This window comes from Leguminivora glycinivorella, chromosome 26 (assembly GCF_023078275.1).
Source record: "Leguminivora glycinivorella isolate SPB_JAAS2020 chromosome 26, LegGlyc_1.1, whole genome shotgun sequence".
NCBI lineage: Eukaryota > Metazoa > Arthropoda > Insecta > Lepidoptera > Tortricidae > Leguminivora > Leguminivora glycinivorella.
Genome location: NC_062996.1, coordinates 5357116 through 5381907, shown reverse-complemented (window position 1 = coordinate 5381907; position 24792 = coordinate 5357116). Strand labels below are relative to the sequence as shown.

The following is a 24792-nucleotide window of genomic DNA, read 5'->3' as shown; positions in this document are numbered from 1 at the left end:
TTTCGCCATGTCTGTCTGTCCGTCCGTCCGTCCGTCCGTCCGTCCGCGGATAATCTCAGTAACCGTAAGCACTAGAAAGCTGAAATTTGGTAACAATATGTATATCAATCACGCCAACAATGTGCAAAAATAAAAAATGGAAAAAAATGTTTTATTAGGGTACCCCCCCTACATGTAAAGTGGGGGCTGATTTTTTTTTTTTCATTCCAACCCCAACGTGTGATACATTGTTGGATAGGTATTAAAAAATGAGTAAGGGTTTACTAAGATTGTTTTTTTGATAATATTAATATGTTTCCGCAACAAAATCAGCCTGTATAATGACGCATCGCGCCGTGTTTTCGCCTCTTATGTGTAATTTAGATTGCGCCCGCGCCCCGTCCGCGCCTCGTCCTCGCCACGCCCGCGCCCCGCCACGTCCGTTGTGTTTATTTTAGACGTAAGACGCGCCCCCAGGCGGCGCGGCGCGCGCCACGCCGCCGCCACGCCACCTGGGGCGCGCCTTACGTCCTTCCTATACAAAATGTACTGAGGAGACGCTTTTTGAATTACACTCAGGTGGCGTGGCGCCGACGCCCTTTGCGCGCCCCGAGACACGCGTCTCATAAGTGGGAACGCTGCCTAATACACCACTCTGGAACACAACGGTATGAATGGAAGTGTAAAAATGTAAACGAAAATACGAAAAAGTGCTAGAAAAGTCAAAATGAATTAATAGAGGAGGCGAGGCAAAGAATGCGTTGGTCCACGGGAACTCCAAATGTGCGAGTTCATAGCAGTAATAGCCTTTGTTACGTGTTACGTGTGCATCAGAATGACTGACCAAAGTGGCAGATCGATGTTGGAGTACCATCAGCATTTACTACCTATTTGCTACTATTTACTACCTATATTGACATATTTGCTACCTAAGTTAGAAGAAAGATTTTCCAAAAATAATGTGGGCAGTCATTCTGACGTCAGGATGACTGCCCTAACTGAGTATGTCGGGGTTGGACCCCCTAATTTGCAACAATGTATATACTATGATTTACTACCTATTTGCTACCTATACATATATTTTTTTCAGATTTTTTAGGTAAAAAATAACGATTTTATGAGCAAAGTATTATTTTTAGAGATTTCTTCCATAAAAGTGGGCAGTCATTCTGACGTCAGGATGACTGCCCAAACTGAGTATGTCGAGGTTGGACCCCCTATTTTGCAACAATGTAGGTATGTACTACGATTTACTACCTATTTGCTACCTGCACATATATTTTTTTCGGATTTTTTAGGCCAAGATTAACAATTTTATAAGAAAAATAGTTTTTTTTATAGAAATGTGTTTCATAAAGTGGGCAGTCATTCACACTTCAAGTTGGACCCCCTAATTTGCAACATTCTATATCCTATGATTTACTACCCATTTGCCCACTTACATAATATATGTACATTTTCAGATTTTTTTTTTAAAAATTGAATAAAATGATATAAATATAGGCCCCATTTGCCTACCTACATAATATTATGTATGTTTTTAGATTTTATTTATAAAAAAATTAAATGAAAATATATAGATATTATAGATAGATAGATAGATAGAATACTCTTTATTGGCACACCTCAGCAAGAGATACAGAAAAAAGATACAGCGGAGACAAAACAAATGATTATAAATAGAGGCAGACAACAGGCGGTCTTATTATAATGTAGGTAGCAAAGGTAGTAAATCATAGGACATAGAATGTTGCAAATTAGGGGGTCCAACTTGAAGTATGAACGACTGCCCACTTTATGAAACATATACATACATACAATACATACATACAATCACGCCTGTTTCCCAGAGGGGTAGGCAGAGATCACGGATTTCCATTTACTACGATCCTGACAAACCACTTTCGCTTCACACACTTTCATAACGAAACATATTTCTACAAAAAACTATTTTGCTTATAAAATGGTTATTCTTTGCCTAAAAAAATCCGAAAAAATATATGTGCAGGTAGCAAATAGGTAGTAAATCATAGTACATACATTGTTGCAAATTAGGGGGTCCAACCTCGACATACTCAGTTTGGGCAGTCATCCTGACGTCAGAATGTCTGCCCACTTTATGGAAGAAATCTCTAAAAATAATACTTTGATCATAAAATCGTTATTTTTTACCTAAAAAATCTGAAAAAAATATGTGTAGGTAGCAAATAGGTAGTAAATCATAGTATATACATTGTTGCAAATTAGGGGGTCCAACCCCGACATACTCAGTTTGGGCAGTCATCCTGACGTCAGAATGACTGCCCACATTATTTTTCGAAAATCTTTTTTCTCACTTAGGTAGCAAATATGTCAATATAGGTAGTAAATAGTAGCAAATAGGTAGTAAATGCTGATGGTACTCCAACATCGATCTGCCACTTTGGTCAGTCATTCTGATGCACACTTTGTTACTTGTCTAAGGGACCATCCACACTCATAAGACGCATGTCTTGCGGCGCGCAACGGACGTCTCCGCCACGCCGCCTGAATGTAATTCAAAAAACGTCTCCTCAGTACATTTTGTATAGGAAGGACGTAAGACGCGCCCCAGGCGCGCCCGAGACACGCGACGCCTAAGTGGGGACGCTGCCTAATGCTTAATTTAATCCTTCAGTGACATGGAGGTTTACCAGTTGAGCTCTGCTGTGCCGAGTGGTGCATCAGAAAAGAATAGCACATAGCACAATCTCATTTTATACCGTGGGTGTCTTATAAAGCGACTGAGGTAAGGCAGCGTCCCCACTCAGGCGACGCATGTCTCGCGGCGCGGAACGGAAGTCTCCGCCGCGCCGCCTGCGCGCCGCGCCGCCTGGGGCGCGTCTTACGTCCTTCCTATCACACCTCGGGCACTGGTGATCAAATATATGAAAGAGGCGCGTTCCTAGCACACAGTCTAAGCTTGTGTAGGTGAACGCGTACTATGCTTGTATGAGTGAAATATGACAGGTCGACTGGTCGCGTTTTTGACAGGCGGTAACTGTGAGGTAACCGAGAGGGGGTGGGCGGCACTTTCAGCGGGGAGCGGGAGTGGCCATACAGTACGTTAGTACTCTTTATTATACTGTGTTCCTATACAAAATGTACTGAGGAGACGTTTTTTGAATTGCATTCAGGCGGCGTGGCGGAGACGTCCGTTCCGCGCCGCGAGACATGCGTCGCCTGAGTGGGGACGCTGCCTAAGGGGACACTGATGGCGGCAGCAAGACTCGCGCGTATCGCGGAGTCCTTGCTCACGAGACCAGGGGGCCGATTTTTGAGTCTCACTGTCACTAAAATACCGGTTGAAAACGGTGAATTGCCTACTATTTTCAGTGACAATTTTCTGAATTCGAACGCCGTGAGATTCAAAAATCGGCCCCCTGTGCACGCCGTCGCCACAATAAAAAAAGTTGAGCTCTACTCTTGGAAACGTGCATGAAGGAGTGGCGCTGATTGTCACAAATACACTTAAAGCTCGGCCACACATGCGCGTTTTGATAGCGTAGGCGGAGCGGTAGCGGAGCGCAACGATGGCGGTGCGCTGGACGAACGCTGGCGTTGCGCCCAGCGGACGCCGGCGGGAACTAACGAGCGCGGATTGCGAGCGGAATGCGCGCGGATTGAGAGCGGAACGCCCGCCGGCGCACCGCTATCATTGCGCTCCGCCAACGCTATACGCTATCAAAACGCTTTATGTGTGGCGGAGGCTTTAAACTTGATTAAACCTAGCGGTGGCCTTTGAACCTAATTTGACTCCATAAGATTTAACATAGAAAATCCCACAAAATTACGACAGCTCCAGTCGTGCGCGTAGCGAATTATGTGATTTATGAATAACGAGTAAGGCCCCCTCCCACCGGGCGCAGGTGGTTGCCCTATTCCCCTCCCCGTTTTTAGGTCACCAACTAATTGTCCAATGTTTTGCTTCACGGGAATGAACACATGTAAGATAAGATAAGATAATCATTTATTGCGAACCATGGTTACAAAGTTGTTTGCATATAGGTACATAGGATCACATGGCACCCTGGTGGGGTATGGAAATTTTTAATACTTTAATAATTTGTAAACAGAAAGTATAGTCAACTAGCTCTTTCCCGCGGCTTCGCTCGCGTTAAATTAGGAAATTGCTGAACGCTCCATACAAACTTCCACCCCCCATTTTAGGGAAGTGGGGGGGGTTAGAAAGAGACAAAAAGTAGCCTATGTCACTCTCCATCCCTTCAACTTACTCCCCTTAAAAAATCACGTCAATACGTCGCTCCGTTTTGCCGTGAAAGAGGGACAAACAGACACACACACTTTCCCATTTCAGCAATTCCCGTCAACTTTGTACAAAAATTAAGGGAAAAGTTAAATTTGTTTTTATTAATTCCTATTTTGTTACCAAGATTTTGTTGATGAATTGAGATTTTATTAAGTTTTATTTCGTCATTAAGGTTCTCTAGTATCTATATTTTCTTAATTATAACAATTATCTTGTATATATCTTACGAAAGTCGAATTATATTACTAAATGTTGGTAACAAAATAGGATCAATTAAAATTTGCTGACGTGGCATTGTACAAAGTTGACGGGAATTGCTGATTTATAATATTAGTATTGATTAAACTTCAAAAACTCCTACTAGTATCATATACACGATATGTTTACAAAATACCGAAATATACAACCTTGTGCCACTGAAATTGACCCTGTTTTCCCGCTACATCGGTCACTCCGTCAAAAACTTGTTTACATTATAATCTAATCAATCTTGTAAAACGTATTTATAGACGTAAATATACGTCATTCTGTACGTTGCGTGTTTACTCGTTGTTTATCTGAAATTGACCCTGTTTTCCCGCTATATCGGTCACTCCGTCAAAAACTTGTTTACATTATAATCTAATCAATCTTGTAAAACGTATTTATAGACGTAAATATACGTCATTCTGCTGCGTGTTTACTCGTTGTTTATCGAGATTCGAGAAAGGATACAGGGTGGGTTTTCCACGAAGTTTTTAATCAAATTAGGGATGATTCAGCAGGTTAGGCGGTTACCGTGAATCGTGAACAATATGTGAACATCGAAAATATAATTTAAGACACGATACAGGAGGGGTCAATTCTCCATACAAACGCTCTCGACTCCTTCCTCCCTGGTTTTTGAAGATAGAGCCCATCAAATATTTCCAAAAACGGCCTTATTGCTTATGGCGCAAAAAAAGGTGTGTTATTCAAAATTGGTAACAATTAGTCAAAAAAACTAAACGGTCCGACACAGATAATTTCATTGTTGTAATTTCGATAGTCAAGAGCGGAACCTCGATTTTAAAGATTTTTCGCAATATCTTTTGACTGAGTTGTTCTGCCGGCGTATCATGCTTCCAATTTTATCACTTATCCACGTGGATAAGACATCTGTCACTCTCACACTGACATACCTGCCAAAGCGTAACGGATGGTTTATCCACGTGGATAAGTGATAAAATTGGAAGCATAATACGCCGGCAGAATGGATAATTTTTTTTCGATAAATCTAGTTATTTAAGTAAAATTCCCAAATTGAAAAGGGAGCTCCTTTCGATTTTAACATTTTCGCTCCTTTAGCGTCTTAAGAATCACCCCGTATACTTTTTCGCGTTGCGTGCTCACCTACAATTTGGTAACAAAATGTAAATGACAATTAACCTTGCATAGTAAAGTGTTATAGGGTTTTCTGAATGACAGGGTTATTCTACCTTGAAAGGGGTGTGATTATCGAATAGACGAATTTTTAATTCATGAATATTATAAACAATGGCTTTAGCCTTAACAATGAATGTGTTTACGTTGAGTTAAAAGGTTTTCACCCCTCACTACCTCGGAAACACGTGTTTTATCCTTTAATGCCAGCGGGTAAAAACGCATTTTATCCACTAGTGGGTAATTAATTTGACCTTGAATATAGTCAAATTAACTGCTTTAATTTATAAAAGTAGGTGAATCTAGTAACGAAGATGATTTACCACCTGTGGAACTACTGGAAGCAGTGATAAACGCATTTTTTGCGTTGTAGTTTCCTCGCTATAGTGAGGGGAAAAGTTTTGTGTTACACACGGGTGCAATCGTATTTTACTTCTCGTGTATTGAAAAACGCGCTAAGTTCAGGATTCTATTCTCGAACAACTTGCTCGTTTTTCAATTCCACACTCGGCGTTATAATACAACTTGGCCCCCTGTATAACAAATAACTATTGAGCGATTCAATGAGATATAGGCGTTGTGTTTATTTATAGTAGACTTAATATCGGTGAACTAGCTGTTTGGCTTGGCCTGGTGCCCCTGATGGAAAAAGCAATAAATAAATAATACCCTGATAGGCATAAAAATCGACGGAGCTCTACTGTGAGCCACTTGCCGCCCTAGAAAATTGCTGTGCGCGTGTTGTCTGTTCAAAGATATTTTTATCTCTTCAACGTTCTTTTTCTTGAAGATTTCAGACATCTCAATCGTTTACTTTACCAGACTTGGCAGACTTTAACCCTTAAACCCTATTATTTGTCCACAGCTCAACAGACCTCCAACAAGCCCAACAGTGGGACCTATCCCACGACACAGACATCAACTATCTTCCCAACACCCCAACCCATAAAAAGGACATCGAAATTCTCAAGACCAAAGAAATTGAATCAAACCTGATTAGAAGAAAGCGAAATATAATAGATGCAAACCAAAGAAGTAAGAGAAATGTCACCGTGACAGATACTACGACTAAGGCAGATATGGAGTTTTACAATGTCAAAACGGATTGGGGTAAAATAAAGATTGATGGGCTGAGGGTGGAGGAAGGAGATAAGGATCCGAAGATAGCGAATGGAGTCCCAAGTGTGCTGGCTGATTCGAAGTTTAAGTTGAGGTAAGGGATACTATACATTTTACACGAAGGCCTCCTGGGCCGGCAATCCACAAAGTCGCAGGTTTGAGTCCTGCCGGAAGTGTTCATTTTTAATTTAAAAATATATAGCTCGCAGACGTTTCTGCCTTATAAAAGATTGAGTTAAGGGAATTCTGATTTTGTTCGGTGTCTAATGCGATCTGGACTAAATTAATCTAATGGACCCATAGTAACTTCTTCCTCGGTTCGTAATGGCTGAGACTTGAGAGTCGCCACCACATGAGGTGGTTATTTTCCGCACCAAAGCCCTCCACGAAGAGCACGGTCTTGCGTCTGGGTGGCCTTATTAACGGCTCAGCCACGACATTAGTCTAAGCGCGACAGCGGTGAGCAGCCATACATTGGAGCGAGACACAGCGATGGGACTTTTCATTTGCACGTATGGCTGCCGCTCACCGCTGTCGCGCTTAGACCAATGTCGTGGCTGGGCCGTAATGCTGTCTATCCAGCGGGTTGGTGGGTGGCCACTCTCCTGCTCCCCTGTCCTTCATCATGCGCGGATCCAGGGGGGGGTCATGACCCCCCCTGGAGCCTAGGTTGGCCATACAAATAGACCACGTGACCCCCCCCCCCCCCCCCCCCGGACCCCGGGCCTTTACCACGTGACCCCCCCTGGGCACGAAGCTGGATCCGCGCTTGTCCTCCTCCCTTGTTCGTTTCTCAAGATTGTCAGGATTCGCTGGAAGCAAATTACAAACAAGCGGCAGTGAATTTTAAGTTCCGCCAGGATCGACCGTGACTACGTGAGTTACGAGACGGCAATGGATTTAGGCGCTGTCACTTTCGCTTATAAAATTAAGTATGTTCTTCTTCTTCCTCGTTCCCTCAATGCTGAGGATCGCGACCACAAGTAGCGTGTCTCCATTGAACGCGGTCATACGATACGATACGATACGATACGATCATTTATTGATAAAATATATTTTACATGTCATTCTCTTAATTCTAAGTACTTATGCTAACAAATCTGTTACATAGTATCAGTCGTTTGGTTAACCAACCAGTTGTTTTTTTTTTTTTAAATAGATAACGTTTTATTAATGGACGTATTGTGGCTTAATTATATAGATCAGTCTGGCACTTGAAAATAGTCGTCTAAGGAGTAGTAAGCTTCAGATACTAGTTTATTTTTAAGTTTATTTTTAAACAAGTAATAAGATGTAGCATTTTTGATATCATGCGGTAATGCGTTATATATCTTGGGTCCTACCGTGTGCATACACTTCCTCGACGCCACAAGCCTTGTTCGGGGAGGTCGCAGTTCATCACACCTCCTGCTGTTCGCCCCCCGTGTGTCGCCCCGTGTAGGAAAGTGCGAGAGATTACGTCTCACATACTTTGCGATTTCGAGGATGTATACACATGGTAAGGTAAGTACCTTTATTTTTTTAAATAGTTCTTGAGCAGGGTGGTCCCGAGAGACTCCTGCCATGCAACGGATCGCGCGTTTTTGTATAAGGAATGGTTTCATGCGGTCGGTCGCATCCCCCCACAGGTCAACTCCATATGAAAGCAGGGAATGGGCGTAGCCAAAATAGGCTTTTCTGACATTAGCCGGGTCTAGGCTAGGTCGTAGTCTACTTAATACTTATACTTAAATTCATAAGCCATGTGGATTGCACGATATAGGCTGCCGCCAGTCGACTTCTTCACACAGTCAGACCATCTCTTACGAGCCCCACCCCAAGCGCGTTTACCATTAATTCGCCCCAAGATGATACACTTAAAATTATGTTACCATTCGGTGATCTGGTAGGGGGTTTAGTACCGTTTCGTAACTAAAAATTGGTAACCAGCTTCGAAACGGGAAAAAATCCCAGGCTTCAAATTGGGACTTTCCTATTACCGATTCGTTATCACGTTTGGTAACCTGCTTCGAAACGGTAAAGAATCCCGTGTTGTAACTGGTTACAAAATGAGACTAAATCATTACCGATTCATAAACTGAGATAGATACCATACACTAAAGAAAAAGCGCCGCGATAGCTGGAGACCCGGGTTCGATTCCCTGCTTCGCCACCAGTGGGCTTGATCGCTTTTTCTTTAGTGTATGGTATCTATTTCAGTTTATAATTTATATATAGTACTGTTACTACTTAAAAAAACAAATCAAAAAATATTTAATAAAATAATTTGATTTGTTCCCTACATCATTACCGATTCGTAGCCATGTTTGGTAACCAGCTTCCAAACGGGAAAAAATATCCCGTATTGTAACTGGTTACAAAATGGGATTTTTGCCCCGGCCAAGAAACGTCATAGTCAGATACTCGTAAACTTAGTTCTGCGAATTTTTTAATTGTTTGACTATTTTATTGAAATTTGTTCGCAGACTATTCGGACAAGGATTTACACCTCGCACAGTGATCGCGTTCACAGAAGAACCTCTTGAATATGATCAACCTTGCAAGTTCCTCGTCAAAAATGGAGAGTATATGGTAAGCAATTTATGAATTCATGTTTTAGGGGCAATTCACAGAAACATGGCAGGCTGGCAGCAGAAAATATATTTTTTTTAAATTTTGTTCTTATGCGCATTGCCAAGGAGTGGAATTCCTTGCAGGCTATATTTCCGAGCTCATAACCCCGGCAACCTTCGAATCTAGGTTGAACAGGCATCTTCTGGGCGAGCTCACTCCACCGTAGGCCACGTGACCACGTCCTTGCCTTTGGCTAGTCTATGGCTAAGACTAAACCTATTTATACTTCTTACTTACTGCGCTGGCTCAGCGACCCGAAGTGGATCTTGGCCTCCGACACTAGACTCCGCCATTCCCTCCTATCCTGTGCGATCTGATGCCACTGGGTCACTTGAGGGTCTCACAGGTCTTTCTGGACCCCATTTAAAGCCCATTTATAATAATATATCACTTTTATTCCAGGTAATCCCAGAATCCATTGAGAAAGACCACGCCTCAGCCCTCTTCGAAGTAATCGCACCAGCTCACATAACGGACGGTCACCTTTACATCTGTGCCAAAAACCTCCGTCCAGGCATCTCCAGCCCTGCCAAAGACAAAGAAAACCATTACCACCAAGGCACGGAGCTGTGGAAACGAGTTGCTATTCATCAGAAGCTGCTACCGCTTTGGGTGTCTTTGACACTGATTCTGATATGTCTGACGTTTTCGGCGCTATTTTCTGGCTTGAATCTTGGTTTGATGTCGCTTGACCGGACTGAGTTGAAGATCATATCTAATACTGGGACGGAACAGGTGAGTTATAGTGTCTACTGTGTAATAGCGCTGTCTCTGGCCCTCTTTACTAGCAATACTCAAAAAGAGCCTTGGAAAAGAGTGGCGATTCATCGGAAGTTATTACCGCTATGGGTATTTTTGACACTGATTTTAATATGTGAAATATGTTTGACGTTTTCGGCGCTGTTTTCTGGGTTGAATCTTGGTTTGATGTCGCTTGATCGGACTGAGTTGAAGATCATATCTAACACTGGGACAGAACAGGTGAGTGACTGATAAGGTGTGCTGTAGTGCTCTGCCCCATTTTACCAGCAATACTTAAAAAGAGCCATGGAGAAAAGTGGCGATTCATCAGAAGTTATTAGCGCTTTGTCTTTGATACTGATTCTGATATGATCATATTTAATACTGGGATGGACCAGGTGAGTGACTGATGTGAGCAATAGTGCTCGATCACACTCTACCACTAATGCTTGGAATCATATAGAAGCGATCTGTGGCTAGCACCAGCATCTATTACCGTTTTGAGAACTTTGGGCTGATGTCAATTCACCAGACAGAATTGAAGATCTTATCTAACACTATGACTGAACAAGTCAGTCAACTAGGAAGGTATATGTCTTCAGATGCGAAAAATCCATAGATTTTTTAGTTGAAAAATTTCGTACACTTTTCATTTAGAATTTTCAACCGTTTGGACGTTTTAACTCATAAATACTTTTTTTGACAGGAAAGAAAGTACGCCAGAGCCATAATGCCAGTCCGGGACCATGGAAACTATCTCCTCTGCTCCATTCTACTCGGAAACGTGGCTGTCAATTCCACCTTCACCATACTCCTGGATGAGCTGACTTCTGGACTCTTCGCTGTTATCTTCTCAACCCTGGCTATTGTGCTTCTTGGAGAGATAACTCCTCAGGCAATCTGCTCAAGACATGGACTAATGGTTGGGGCCAAAAGCATCGTCATTACTAAGGTAAGAATACAACTCCTCAAGTTCTTTAGGAAAGTCTCTTAATTCCTTCACCGGTCTTCTGGATGAGTTGACTTCTGGACTATTCGCTGTTATAATATCTACGCTAGCTATTGTACTGCTTGGATAAATAACTCCTCAAGCTATCTGCTCAAGACATGGACTAATGGTTGGGGCGAAGAGCATCGTTATTACTAAGGTAAGAACACAGCTCCCCAAGTTCTTTAGGAAAGTCTCTTAATTCCTTCACTGATCTTCTGGATGAGTTGGCTTCTGGACTCTTAGCTGTGATCTTCTCTACGCTAGCTATAGTGCTTCTTGGAGAGATAACTCCTCAAGCCATCAGTTCAAGATACGGACTGATGGTTGGGCCAAGAGCATTATCATTACTTCAGAACTAAGGTAAGAATTCAACTCACCTCCCTCTACTTTCATTTCTTAGAAAAGTGTATCAGTTCCTTTACCATCCTGCTGGATGAGGTAGCTTCCGGACCATTTTCTCTACTTTCTGGAGCTCAGAACATCGGATCAAGGCATAGTTCGAGATCTGGAGCCAAGAGCATCATCATTACTATGATAAGAACAATTCCTCCATCTTTAAAAACATGTCTTAATTCTTTCACCATTTTGCCGAATACTAATAAGGTATGTGGGAGGTCGTGGTAGAGATTTTGTGATAAAATAATATAGGAGGCTTATTAGAATTGTCTCAATGGGCATCGCTTGCCTGTTGAAAGATAAACACCGTCATCCATAATTGTATGAAAAATAAATGTTTTGACAAGAAGCTAACGGCTTAGCTACAGTATTTGGCCCATCGGCGGAAAGTCGCCAGTCTGTCGGTGTTTTACAGGTTGCACTTCGGGGAGTGTGCTCAAGAGCTACACGAGCTTATTCCACCGTCCCCATTCTACCATCGGACTCTTAGACGCACGGCCGGTTTCCATCCTTATTTGGTAGATATTCCGCGAAGCGTTTTGTATCTTCTTTTTCTTATGCGCACTGCCAAGTGCACGTAACGAACACATCCGTGGCAGCCTCGGAATCCGTGACGTGGCGGATAAGCTGCAGGAAAGTCGCCTCCGATGGTATGGCCACATACGCCGCAGACCGGTAGACTACGTCGGAAACAGATGCCTCAACCTCACCGTCCAAGGCCCTAGGTCACGCGGCCGCGGTAGGCCTAAGAAGCGCTGGCTGGACGTCGTGACAGCGGACATGGAAGAGAACAATCTCTCACCTCAGGATGCCGAAGACCGGGCAAAGTGGAGAAGGCTGAGCAGGAAAGCGGACCCTGGCGCTAGGCTGGGAAAACGCTAGGTTGAAGAAGAAGAAGACTGCCAAGTGGAACTCCTTGCCGGCGGCTATATTTTCGAGCGCATACCCCGGCAACCTTCAAATCAAGAGTGAACTGGTGCCGTAGCCGAATGGCATTTCTCCGACGCGAAACGAAAAGGTAGTCTGGCTCTGTCGCGCCAATACGCAAGAGCGATAGAGATAGATAGCTACTACGAAAAATATATTATCTTGAGCGTTTCGTAAGCGTTTGGACATTCAGCTACGCACACAGGCATTTTCTGGGCGAGCTCACTCTATCGTATTAGGCCACGTAGGCCTTTGGCTAGTCTGTGGCCAAGAGTAAACCCATTTAAGAGAGATATATATATATACACCCTGTTTTTATTGAATTCCGTTAACTTTAAGGGAAGGTTCTTTAGATCAAATACAATTAATTTCTAAAAAACTAGCGTCTTAACTCTTACGGTTATCGAGTTATGAAAAAAATAAAGATAATTACTGAACATCTGTGTGACAGCCTTTACCAATTCCTAATGTTATTTGTTTTGACATGTGCCGTCAATCACTTGACACTAACTTGAATGTTATTTTTAAGGGTCTCTCACACTAATAAATTCATTTATTATGTACGAAAATGATGAAAAATTTTTTTTTGCGAATCTAACTAAAAGGGATATACAGGGTGGTTCCTGATAATGAACCTAGCTACGTGTCTAATTTAACGCAAAACAAAAAAACACGGTGTATATATATATATCTTGTATGAAAAATAAATGTTTTCACAAAAACTTACAATAATTACATGACATTTGAACACAGGGTGTGATGGCACTAACGGCGCCGCTGGCGTTTCCCGTGAGCAAGATCCTGGACTACCTCTTGGGCGAGGAAATCGGGAACGTGTACAACCGGGAGCGGTTGAAGGAACTCGTCAAGGTATGGAAAGTATGGAATCGTTGTCAACCTTAATAAGCTTATAGTTTTGCGCGGGGAAAAGTATGATGGATATAGTTTTTTCCCCTCACTAGCTCGGAAACACGCCTTTAATACCAGCGGGTAAAAACGCATTTTATCCACTAGTGGATAAATTAATTTGACCTTGAATATAGCCAAATGTTCTGCTTTAAAATTGATAAAAGTGGATTAATCTAGTGATAAAGATGTTTTACCACCTGTGGAACTACTGGAAGCAGTGATTTTTTGCGTTGTAGTTTCCTCGCTATAGTGAGGGGAAAAGTTTTGTATTACATGCGGGTGCAAATGTATTTTACTTCTCGTGAGTTAAAAAACTCGAAAGTTCAGGATTCTATTCTCGAACCACTCGCTTCGTTCGTGGTTTAACTATAGAATCCTTTCGCTTGCTCATTTTTCAATGCCACACTCGATGTTAAAATACAACTTTGCAACCTTGTATAATAAATAACTATGCCTTAGGCAGCGTTCCCACTTATGCGTCGCGTGTCTCGGGGCGCGCAAAGGGCGTCCGCGCCACGCCACCTGAGTGTAATTCAAAAAGCGTCTCCTCAGTACATTTTGTATAGGAAGGACGTAAGGCGCGCCGCCAAGCGGCGCGACGCGCGCCCCGCCGCCGCCACGCCACCTGGGGCGCGTCTTACGTCTTTCCTATACAAAATGTACTGAGGAGGCGTTTTTTGAATTACACTGAAGCGGCGTGGCGCGGACGCCCGTTGCGCGCCCCGAGACACGCGACGATCTGGTGTGGCCGGTCACTTAAATAGATATGCCATCGCGGACTTTTGCATACATATGAAAGAAATAATTTCACCATATTTCATACAATAACTACGAAAAACCTTCTGACACCCTAGAGGTATAGGTAATACCAAAGACACGTTAAACTTCCGTGAGACATATTCAAATAATTAATTGAAATACGGTTGTACTCACGTTATTATATCGCTATTGCTGCGACATGTTTCGGGCCAATTCGGAGGCCCCTCTTCAGGCGTATAGGAGTTCACGCGACGGCTAGACGCCGCAAACATGTCGCAGCAATAGCGATATAATAACGTGAGTACAACCGTATTTCAATTAAATACCAAAGACATATGTAACTCCGTATAAACGGATAAAGTCTAAGAAAAAGAACGTACCTCAAAGCCATAGAGAAAAAGGTACGGTGGCCTAGATGGCGTTACACCTTTGGGGAACGCTCGGCTAGATGGCGCTTATATTAATATTTGACATTTTAACACATATCAGGCTAAGAATATGGGCCAAATTGTCAAAACTGAGGTTCAAAAGTTTTAAGCTTGTGTCGAGAGATGGCAGTCTATGGACTGTGATTACACATTTTACTTTGGCAGTAACTCTCTATAACACTCGATCCTCTTTGGTAATACTGAGCAAGATTTAATGTGGTTAGACCCACATCTCCTATATCTTGACAAAAATTTGGCTTCTTCATATTTTTAGTAATGGGTTTACTGTTTAGTAATGGGACATTGTTTTATGGGAGAGTTTTTTTTGCGATTTCGGGGGTGGTCTTATAGTAAAAGTGGCTTAGTAAGACCTCGTAAACCTAATGGCTTGATGTTTTCAGTGGCTGGTGTTACACTTTGTATTCTTAAAACTTCCTCAAAAAACACTCAAATGTGAAAATTGTAGGAAAATCCGTTCATTAGTTTTGAATTGATCATGAACATATGCACAAGCAAACGTTGTTTTTAACCCCCGACGCAAAAACGAAGGGGTGTTATAAGTTTGAAGTGTCTGTCTGTCTGTCTGTCTGTGTGTGTGTCTGTCTGTGGCATCGTAGCTCCCGAACGGATGAACCGGTTTAGATTTATTTATTTTTGTTTGAAAGCTGAGTTAGTCGGGAGTGTTCTTAGCCACGTTTCATGAAAATCGGACCAATATGTCGCGGTCGGGGGTTTTTTCAAAATTTTAATTTTTATAAGCTGTAGCAAAGACTTATATAACTCCGTATAGACCGATAAAGTCTAAGAAAAAAACGTACCTCAAAACCATACAGAAAAAGGTACGGTGAGCTAGATGGCGATACACCTTTGGGGAACGCTCGGCTTAATATTTGACATTTTAACACATATCAAGCTAAGAATATGGGCCAAATTGTCAAAACGGAGGTTCAAAAGTTTTAAGCCTGTGTCGAGAGATGGCAGTTTATGCACTGTGATTACATGTTTTACTTTGACAGTAATTCTCTATAATACTCGATCCTCTTTGGCTGTAGTGATTGCTGCTATATTACGCATGCATGCACCTACTATTACTTTTCTCACACCGCCCCTTCCACAGGTGACGACAGAAATGAATGACCTTGACAAGGACGAGGTCAACATCATTTCCGGAGCCCTGGAGCTCCGTAAGAAGACCGTGTCAGATGTGATGACGAAACTCGAAGATGTCTTCATGTTGCCTATAACTTCAGTGTTGGACTTTGAGACTATGAGCGAGATTGTCAAATCTGGTAAGTGCTTTATTTCTAGCGAGGCTAGGAGTCAACGGCAGTTTTTTTTTTTTTTTAATGGGATAGGAGGCAAACGAGCAGACAGGTCGCCTGATGGTAAGCGATCACCGCTGCCCATGGACACCAGAAACACCAAAGGTGTTGGAGGTGCGTTGCCGGCCTTTAAGATGGGTGTACGCTCTTTTCTTGAAGATTTGAAGGTCGTATCGGTCCGGAAATACCGCAGGCGACAATTCATTCCACAGTTTAGCTGTGCGGGGCAGGAAGTTTCTGGAGAAACGCACAGTTGAGGACTGCCAGCCATCTAAATGATGACGATGGAAATGTTGTCGCGTAGGGCGATGGCGGAAAGAAGCGGTAGAGATTAATCCGAAAAATTCCGCGGAGCACTCCCCGTTATACATGCGATAGAAAATGTAAAGCGAGGCCACAATGTTTACAGTGAGAAAAGGATTGCCTTCGTATTTCTCCGGAAACGTATTTTTTTTAACAGATTGATTGAGTCCCACGGTATGCTCAAGAAGGCTTGTAATGTGGGTACTCAGACAACGATATATATATAAAATATACAAATACTTATTATACATAGAAGATTGGAAGATTTTAAAAACGCAGCGAGCGCAGCCATTACCTACTTGGAGGAATGTAAATTTAGATTATGAACTAGCTATAGTGTATATACAGTGTATTGTAGTCTTAATTGCCATACGATAAATAAATACATAGAAAACATCCACGACTCAAGAACAAATATCTGTGCTCATCACACAAATTTTGTAGGGGGTAGGGCATAGCGAATGATATTCTGCTTTGTGTGGTAGGGCAGCGCATATCATCTCGCTAGAATCTAGAGCAGAGCCCAACTGGGGTAGTACCTCCGCCTTACAGAAGACCGCAGCCAAATAGCACTAGACCCTACTTATAGTGTTGTGTTCCTGCCGGTGAGTAAGGCTGCCAGAGCTCAACAAGCGTGCGGTGTGCTGATGACGGGAGGACTTACGGAACTGACTTATTCCGTCTATTGTCCTTTGAGTCGTCGGCAACCCGAACCCTCCTTGTGCACTCCTTTTTGCTGTGTATTTGGGTGAATCAACTTTCTCTTGCCTGTTATTGCTATGGTTACGGTCCCCTGAGTCACGCTGGTTTTCTGCAAAATTATGCTACTGAAATTATGCCAGCATGCATGTAGTCCATGTTTGTAGGTGGCAAATTAAGGAAAGGGCTTGTTAACACCAGAAAAATGCATGTTTGCATAGTTTAAGTAGCATAATTTTGCATAAAACCAGCGTGACTCAGGGGACCGTAACCATGGCAATAACAGACAAGAAAAAGTTGATTCACCCATTTAACACAGCAAAAGGGAATGTACAAGTTTCTAATGGGGTGGCAACGCGCATGTGACACTCTTTGAGTTGCAGGCGTCCATAGGTTACGGTGAAACCGCTTTCCATCAGGCGGGCCGTACGCTTGTTTGCCACCGACGTAGTATAAAAATAAATGCCCTTAACCAGGATTCGGATCCGGGGCCAGACCGGTCATTTGTACTAGCATGAGTTCAGTCAATGTCAGTACATCTTGTACTGAGACTGACTGAAATAGCATGACACGTTCGTACGTTTCCTTAACAATACGAAGGCAAATCTTTTTGCACTATATCTGTAGCATCAATATACAAGCTTCAAGGTCAAATTTTGCGTATGAACGAAGGCCAGAAGATTAGTACTAAGCGCGAAGGCCGAGCTCCGCATTTAGTCATAAACCCGAAGCGTTTAGGTTAGTGCATAATATTAAAAAATAAAATAAAAAATAAAAAGTCATTTATTGTCGCAAATAATTTTAAGGTACAATTACTTAAGGCGAGATGATCTGTCAAACTAACCAATCCAAGGGGGTGAGGTACGCGGCGTCCGGGCAGCCCCGCCCGCGCGGCTCTGTTCGCTTGTCGCACACGGGAACTCAAATTCGCGCGGCAGCATGACACAGACGGATCGCAGTACAATGATCGCCGTATTTTAACTGGGCTTTCTTAGTTTTTTCATGAAATAGGAGGCAAATGAGCAGCTGTATCGCCTGATGGTAAACGATCACCGCCTTTATTTTCTTTATTAGGTTTCATCATTTGTGTAAGTAATACTAATGATTTATAGTTACAGTGTGTTTGGTCAGCGTTGTCGTAGCTTTTAAGGACGTTCCTAAACTACAATTAATTTTATCGATTTTTTCGGGTTCTCCAACTGCCATCGTCGAAACTTCTTAGTAATCGCACTTAGCTACAGATCGACAGGGTGAAATAAAAAGGACCATTCAAACTTTTCATAGTGACTTTTGAGGTCATTATGAACAACTTTTATTAAGGGTGCAATGCTGAAACCACGAAAAAAAAATTGGATGTTCCATAGAAATGAGCTGTATAATTTTATTTATTTATTTATTTAAACTTTATTGCACAATATATAACAAATAAAGTACAAATGGCGGACTTAATGCCTAATGACATTCTCTACCAGTCAACCAACAGGCTAAACAGAAAGAGTAGTGGGTGCAGGCTTTAAAAAATATATATAAATATAATGACAGTCGAAATGTATAAAAAAGATATTTTTTTGCGTTTTCAGCATTAGTCCCGTAATAAATAGGAGCACAATTTGAAAATTACGAGTTACAACTATTTACCTGCAAAGATCTCCTAAACATCATAACTGTAGCTTTTACGGTTTTCCTGAATATATAAAAAAAACTGAAAATTAATATATGAAAAACTGAAGGGAGGAGGGGAAAGATTAACATCTCGGCGAGTTTTCTACTTCATGTAGAAGTTTTTTCTTATAAACATATTGTTAACAGCATAGTTAACAGAACACAGTAACCGTCATTCAGCTTCTTTGACAATAGACTTTATGTAAAAAGTTTATTATGTCATGTCACTGTTGTTTAAAAATACACATTTTTGTCAGTCGTGAATAAATAACGCTTTTTCATTTTCATATTGAAAGCTTTTAAGCTGTATACATGCCAAAGATTCGAATTTTATTCTTGTTGTTTATGAACCTACTAATAGCAGGTTACTTACTTGTAAATTTTGATGATCGTCATTCAAACATGATAAAATCACATCCAGTCACTGATGAAATATATGCTATTTATATTTTAATATACTTATGAATAAAATCAAAAGTATGAAAACTATGCAATTAAAACTTTGTCTATTTAATAAAGTTGCTATTGATATCATATCCTGACAATTATATTAATCTGGTTTAAGTTTAAACCAGACCCAAAATTCGAGGATTCAGAAGAACGACAAAATGCTTCAAGAAAACAGCTTTTCTCTTCGCTTGACTCGTGTTGGCGGGGGCACTACCGCCACTACCGTACCTCCAAATAAAATACAACCTAGCACAAGATAAAGTATCAATACCATTCTATGCCTACCTTGAATTCTTAAGTATATTCATATCAAGTATCATCTGTTGTCAAAGGAGTCAGACAGCTTGCTGACGGATTCATATTAATCTTGCAAATTAGTCAAATATCTGTAAATATAAAGTACCGTAATCATACCTACCAAATAAAATAAAAAATGTCCAGCTTTATCAATGTATGATTATGGACTTTCATCAAAATTTATTGAGAAGTTAAAATACTGAAATCTTTTAACTATTGTGGAAAAATGGCGATAGTTGTCAAACAAAATTTCTGTCAGGCTGGCCACATGTTTGGCATAGACACAGAAAAAATATAGACGGAGGGTAGCACGATCTAATTAACCTTATACCAAATTTTGAAAGACAGACCTACCTGATCTTCAATCAGTACTGTACCTACCGCCGCCTTTTCTTTCTAACAACTCAATATTTTTATGAAAATTATACGTAAGTTTCTTCACTAACTGGACATCAGTCATATATTTTCCAAGTGGAAAAGTTGTGCTGTAATGACGTCACAGACGCGTCGTCTAGGGGTTTCTAAAATCTATGATGTTTAGATATCGTAAATGTCAATTGATAACATCATATGAAAATGAAATACTTACGAGTATATATAAATTATCATTTTCCTCCCTTTTCACAGTCTTTGATTAGAATTTTCTTTATTTATTTGTTTTCTAGCACGCAATTATTTTTTCTGCCTCCTCAAAGCTTTGTTCCCCATTGTTTCAATGACACGTGACCACGCGGAAAAAACTGACACAGGTCCATCCTCTGAAAGCGCCGCCGCGCGACTGAAGAGGCCATAAGTGCCATCGAAAATGTTTTCGATTTCAAAATTTTTTTAAAATTTTTTTTTTTTTTGCAAAAACAGGATTAGTAACAGGTCTTAAAATTGGGTTCATAGTTGTTCCATCTTTCCGTTGCGGATTTGGTAGTATTTGGTAAATACACAGATCAATACAACAAGATGGCCCTTACAGGGCGACTCGCGGTCACCAAGCATACGACAAATCAGGTTTATAAAAGTTTGAACGCGTGCGACACCGATCAGTAGCGCCCAAGTATACGACCCGCTAACAGTGTCCGTGTCCGCTCGGGAAAAAATCTTAAATAATCAATTTTGGTTGCAAACAATGGTCTCTTACAGCATAAAGTGGTGTGGCAAGTCTTCTAACACTTCTACATGTAAAAAAGATGGAACAACATTCCACAGTTAAGTCAAATTAATTATTTTGTTGAATATTGTTTATTGTCCGCGGAGTTCATTTATACTGGTCAATATGGTTGTGCTGAGCGGCGCCGAGGCGCGTCCATCCCTCTTTACCGAGTTAACAATGTGATATGCTATCCCTTTCACGTAAACGACTAGGCATGGGGCCATGTTAGTTTATGTCTGTTGCGGGAACTTCGTACTGCCGTTCGTACCATGTGCTACCATTTTATGAAATATAAAAGAAAGCAGATTTGTAATAGTGAATAATTATCTAGAATCTGTAGAGTCTGTAGTGGTATTTAGTTCATTGATTAGTTTAGAATATTTAGTTAGTTATTTAACTTAGTAAAGTTACTAGAATGATTTTTATTGAGATGCTATCACAATTATCATCCTCCTTGCGTTATCCCGGCATCGGCATTCGCCACGGCTCATGGGAGCCTGGGGTCCGCTTTGGAAACTACTACCAAGATTTGGCGTAGGCACTAGTTTTATGACAGCGACTGCCATCTGACCTTCCAACCCGAAGGGTAACTAGGCCTTATTATAATTTAATTATAATATTATAATTTGTTGCAAAACAAATTCACCACAGTACGTACCGGTACCATTGTCTATAATAGACATGTCCCATTCCCATCCCTACTGCTAATCATAAAGGCGCGCCATTATTTGAAACGACCAATGGCAGCACCGTGCGCGCCCGCCTCACCCCGCAAGGATTGGTGATTTGCGTCTCGAACAATATCGCTTGCATTTGGCTTCTAGTGGGGTGTTCTGTGGGTAAATATTATATTATTTTAATGACGCTACCGGTACAAACTCATCAGATTCGTCTAGATAATCTTATTAGCTATATATTGAAGTAAAAAACAAGTCAAAAAAGTTTTTATCCTAGCTATGGGAACGATTTATTGTTAAAAGAAGAGGTAACTTTGGAGTCATTTTCTATCGAGCGAAGTTGTAACATTCATGTTGTTCAACTCCATAACATACTCACCAGATCCTGAAATTTAACATATATCGTTTTCAGATTTTTCCATTGCGTTTTCCTATGTTTTTAACGGCTTCAAAAAACGAGTGCGTGCAGCGTCTACGGAAATATATCGCCTTAAGTATTTATTTTAAGGTACAATTACTTAAGTATTTAAGAGTAGTGTCTAGATATTTTCGGTCGCGTATTCGCGTAAGTGTGTAGATATATCTGAGTTCTGTAAGAAGGCGGTGTCCGCTGTTATAACGAAGCTCGAAGATCTATTAAATAATAAACAGAGATGTTAAAAAATAGGTAGTGCAATGTATTTAAATACAAAATACAAATACTTTGGTTTTTTACCTATTTCAAATAAAAATACAAAATAGTTTTACAAAAAGGTATTTGAAATACAAAATGCAAAATAGGTATTTTCAAAATACCTTTATTCCAATAAAATACTTTTTACATAGGGTAAAACTTTTATTTTAAAGATGTGTTTAAAACACAGAATCACCAGAGAGCCCAGAAACCTGGCTCTATAAAATTAACACGTTAAGAAGCCAAAAATGGACTGTCTCCATGTAAATCGAATGAAAGAGTCATATTGCAATATGTATGAAATATGAAAAAGAATCCTAAAATAATAGTAATATTACTTAAGCATACATTACAGCTGTACTAAATAGAAATGCCTACAGTCATTAGGTATACGAATCATATGGATTATCTCCGATTTTTCGATGTTCACGGTCAGGGTGCTTAGGAATCTTACAACAAATCGCTTATTATTTATTGAACCTTAATTATTATAGGAACCACTATGTTGGCAGCACTGAAAATAAGTGTGTTTTTGTAAAACATTAAATTAAGCGCTTCCGAACGTGTTGTCCCGGTCAGTACATAACTTAGGCAGACAAAGAAAAAATAGAATATGCGCTCGGTACCATCTATCTTACGTCAAAAAGTGTCAAAAAGCATTTTGTATTTTGAAGTGGTAGAAAATGCAAAATACTTGTACAAAAAAGTATTTCAAATAAAATACAAAATAGTTTTCGATAAAAGTATTTAAAATACCAAATACAAAATAGGTATTTTGTATTTCTACTTGAAATGCTTTTATTTCAAATAGTTAACATCTCTGATAATAAAACAGACAATTTGAACACAATAAATATGACTGGCACTCAAACTTTAGTAGTTTCATGTGCTCTGCCTACCCCTGTATGGGATACAGGCGTGATTGTATGTATGTATGTAAATATGACTATTAGTAAATATGGGCTAAATTATCAAAACGTAGGGTCATAAGTTTTAATCATGTGTCGAGAGATGGTAGTCTTTGTACTGTGACTACACATACATATTTATAAAGAAAGTCTAGGCGTCCATAATGACACTTGAACCTTGGGCGGGGGTGGTTATGCAAATTGACATAGCCAGAAAAATTGCGACGGCTAAACGACACATGCTTTATAGTTTACTACAACAATGGCGTTTGTTATAAGAAAAGAGGATCGAGTATTATAGAGAGATACTGTCGAAGTAAAATGTGTAATTTAAATTATGTAGAATTGGGAGTCTGTAGAGATAGAAATCTTTAATACAAATCTGTAGAACTGGGCCTAACCCATCACAGTGCGTAGACTGCCATCTCTTGACACAGGCTTAAACTTTTGAACCTCAGTTTTGACAATTTGGCCCATATTCTTAGCTTGATGTTTTAAAATGTCAAATATTAATTTAATAATTTCTGTATGGTACTGAGGTATATCTTTGCTTGGACTTATGATATTAGAATACGCTTCTAATAAAGCATTCTCTCCCCAGGTTACTCCCGTATCCCAGTGTACGAAGGTCACCGCGGCAACATCGTGACCGTCCTCTTCATCAAGGACCTGGCCTTCGTGGACCCTGACGACAACACCCCGCTGCGCACCCTCGCGCAGTACTACCAGAACCCTTGCAACTTCGTCTTCGAGGATGTCACCTTGGACGTCATGTTTAAGCAGTTCAAAGATGGTGAGACACAGTGGCTTTTTATAGAAGACCTTGGTCTTCGTAGATTATGATGACAATATGTGTCAGATTCTTGCTAGATCCTAATAGAATCTGTATTTGAAGACGTTTTAAGACTATAAATGATAAGCCCAGCGACGACGAGTGACGAGTTTGTGACGAGTGGCGAAAACAAAGGGAATTTAAATTTAGTGGGACACACTATAGGCTATAAAAAAAAAAAAAATGATAAGCAGTTTTAAAAATTATTTTAAAAATCGGGACTTAATCGCGTATGACTACATATTAAACTGACCTCCGTTTCAGGGACGGCGTTGTCCCCGATTTTTAAAATAATTATGTGTAATAATCGTGAAAGTTCCAATCAGTGTTAAGCAGTTTTAATATTTTAAGACATAGTATAGGACCGGACCTCTTTACTCTTTAGCAAGGGTTCTTTCGTGTCAGCAAAGATACCGATTATTTGCGCTGAGGAACGCTGTCTGTCCCTCTTTTGCTAATAAGGAAGTGATAGAGAGACCGATTGGATTTCATCGTCGTAACGGGTCGGGGAAAGTAGTAATTTGTTAGTAAACACGTTTGACTCAATGATATTTACACACATTTTATATTAGGTTTTGACACTTTTGACACTTTTAATTATTCTTGCCCAAACAAGCTATAAATTTTATAATTTAATAACAATTTTTAAACTTCCGTGAGTTACTGACATAAACATATAAACCGGGTCACTTGCGTCACGTGTAAAAAGTCGAAAACAGCTCGACATTTTTCGCTCCGTAACGAGGAGCATTCTCATTGAGCTTGCGCGATGAATTTTATTATTAAGATTTTTTTAAAGAACGTTATAGTCTTTATTCATTTGTTTTTTTTTCAAGGTCACAAAGGTCACATGGCGTTCGTTCATCGTATCAACAACGAGGGAGAAGGGGACCCTTTCTACGAGACGGTCGGCTTAGTGACACTAGAAGATGTCATAGAAGAAATGATACAATCAGAGATTGTGGATGAAACGGACGTATTTAGTAAGTAGAGAGAGTATGTCTTAGACAGAGATAGGGGGCATTTCTAATTGCCATCTCGAGCTGTGTTGAATCCAACCTGAGTTTGGTTCACATGGGGGGCAAGAACCATACCGTTCCACCCTAGGGATGGTCAGAGGGCGCTACGAGTCCTTGTATAGATTACTCATATGAGAGATAATTTCGACCTCAGCAGCTGTGACCTGGGCGGCCGAGCGGAAACAGGCATCTGCCGCGATTGCAGAGTACGCTGGTTCGATTCCAGCCTCAGGCACTGGAGGCCTTGGTCACTTT

General features: G+C 40.8%; 1 protein-coding gene across 1 annotated transcript in view; it reads left to right on the top strand.

The window, feature by feature from the left end:
• LOC125240118 (unextended protein-like) overlaps positions 1 to 24792 on the top strand; it is a 63809-nt gene that overhangs the window by 24870 nt on the left and 14147 nt on the right. The window contains exons 2-9 of the mRNA XM_048147963.1: positions 6534 to 6881; positions 9253 to 9358; positions 9803 to 10135; positions 10848 to 11093; positions 13209 to 13325; positions 15669 to 15840; positions 23288 to 23479; positions 24355 to 24501. Of these exons, the coding sequence (XP_048003920.1) occupies positions 6534 to 6881; positions 9253 to 9358; positions 9803 to 10135; positions 10848 to 11093; positions 13209 to 13325; positions 15669 to 15840; positions 23288 to 23479; positions 24355 to 24501 (1661 nt within the window). The remainder of the gene's footprint in view (positions 1 to 6533; positions 6882 to 9252; positions 9359 to 9802; positions 10136 to 10847; positions 11094 to 13208; positions 13326 to 15668; positions 15841 to 23287; positions 23480 to 24354; positions 24502 to 24792) is intronic.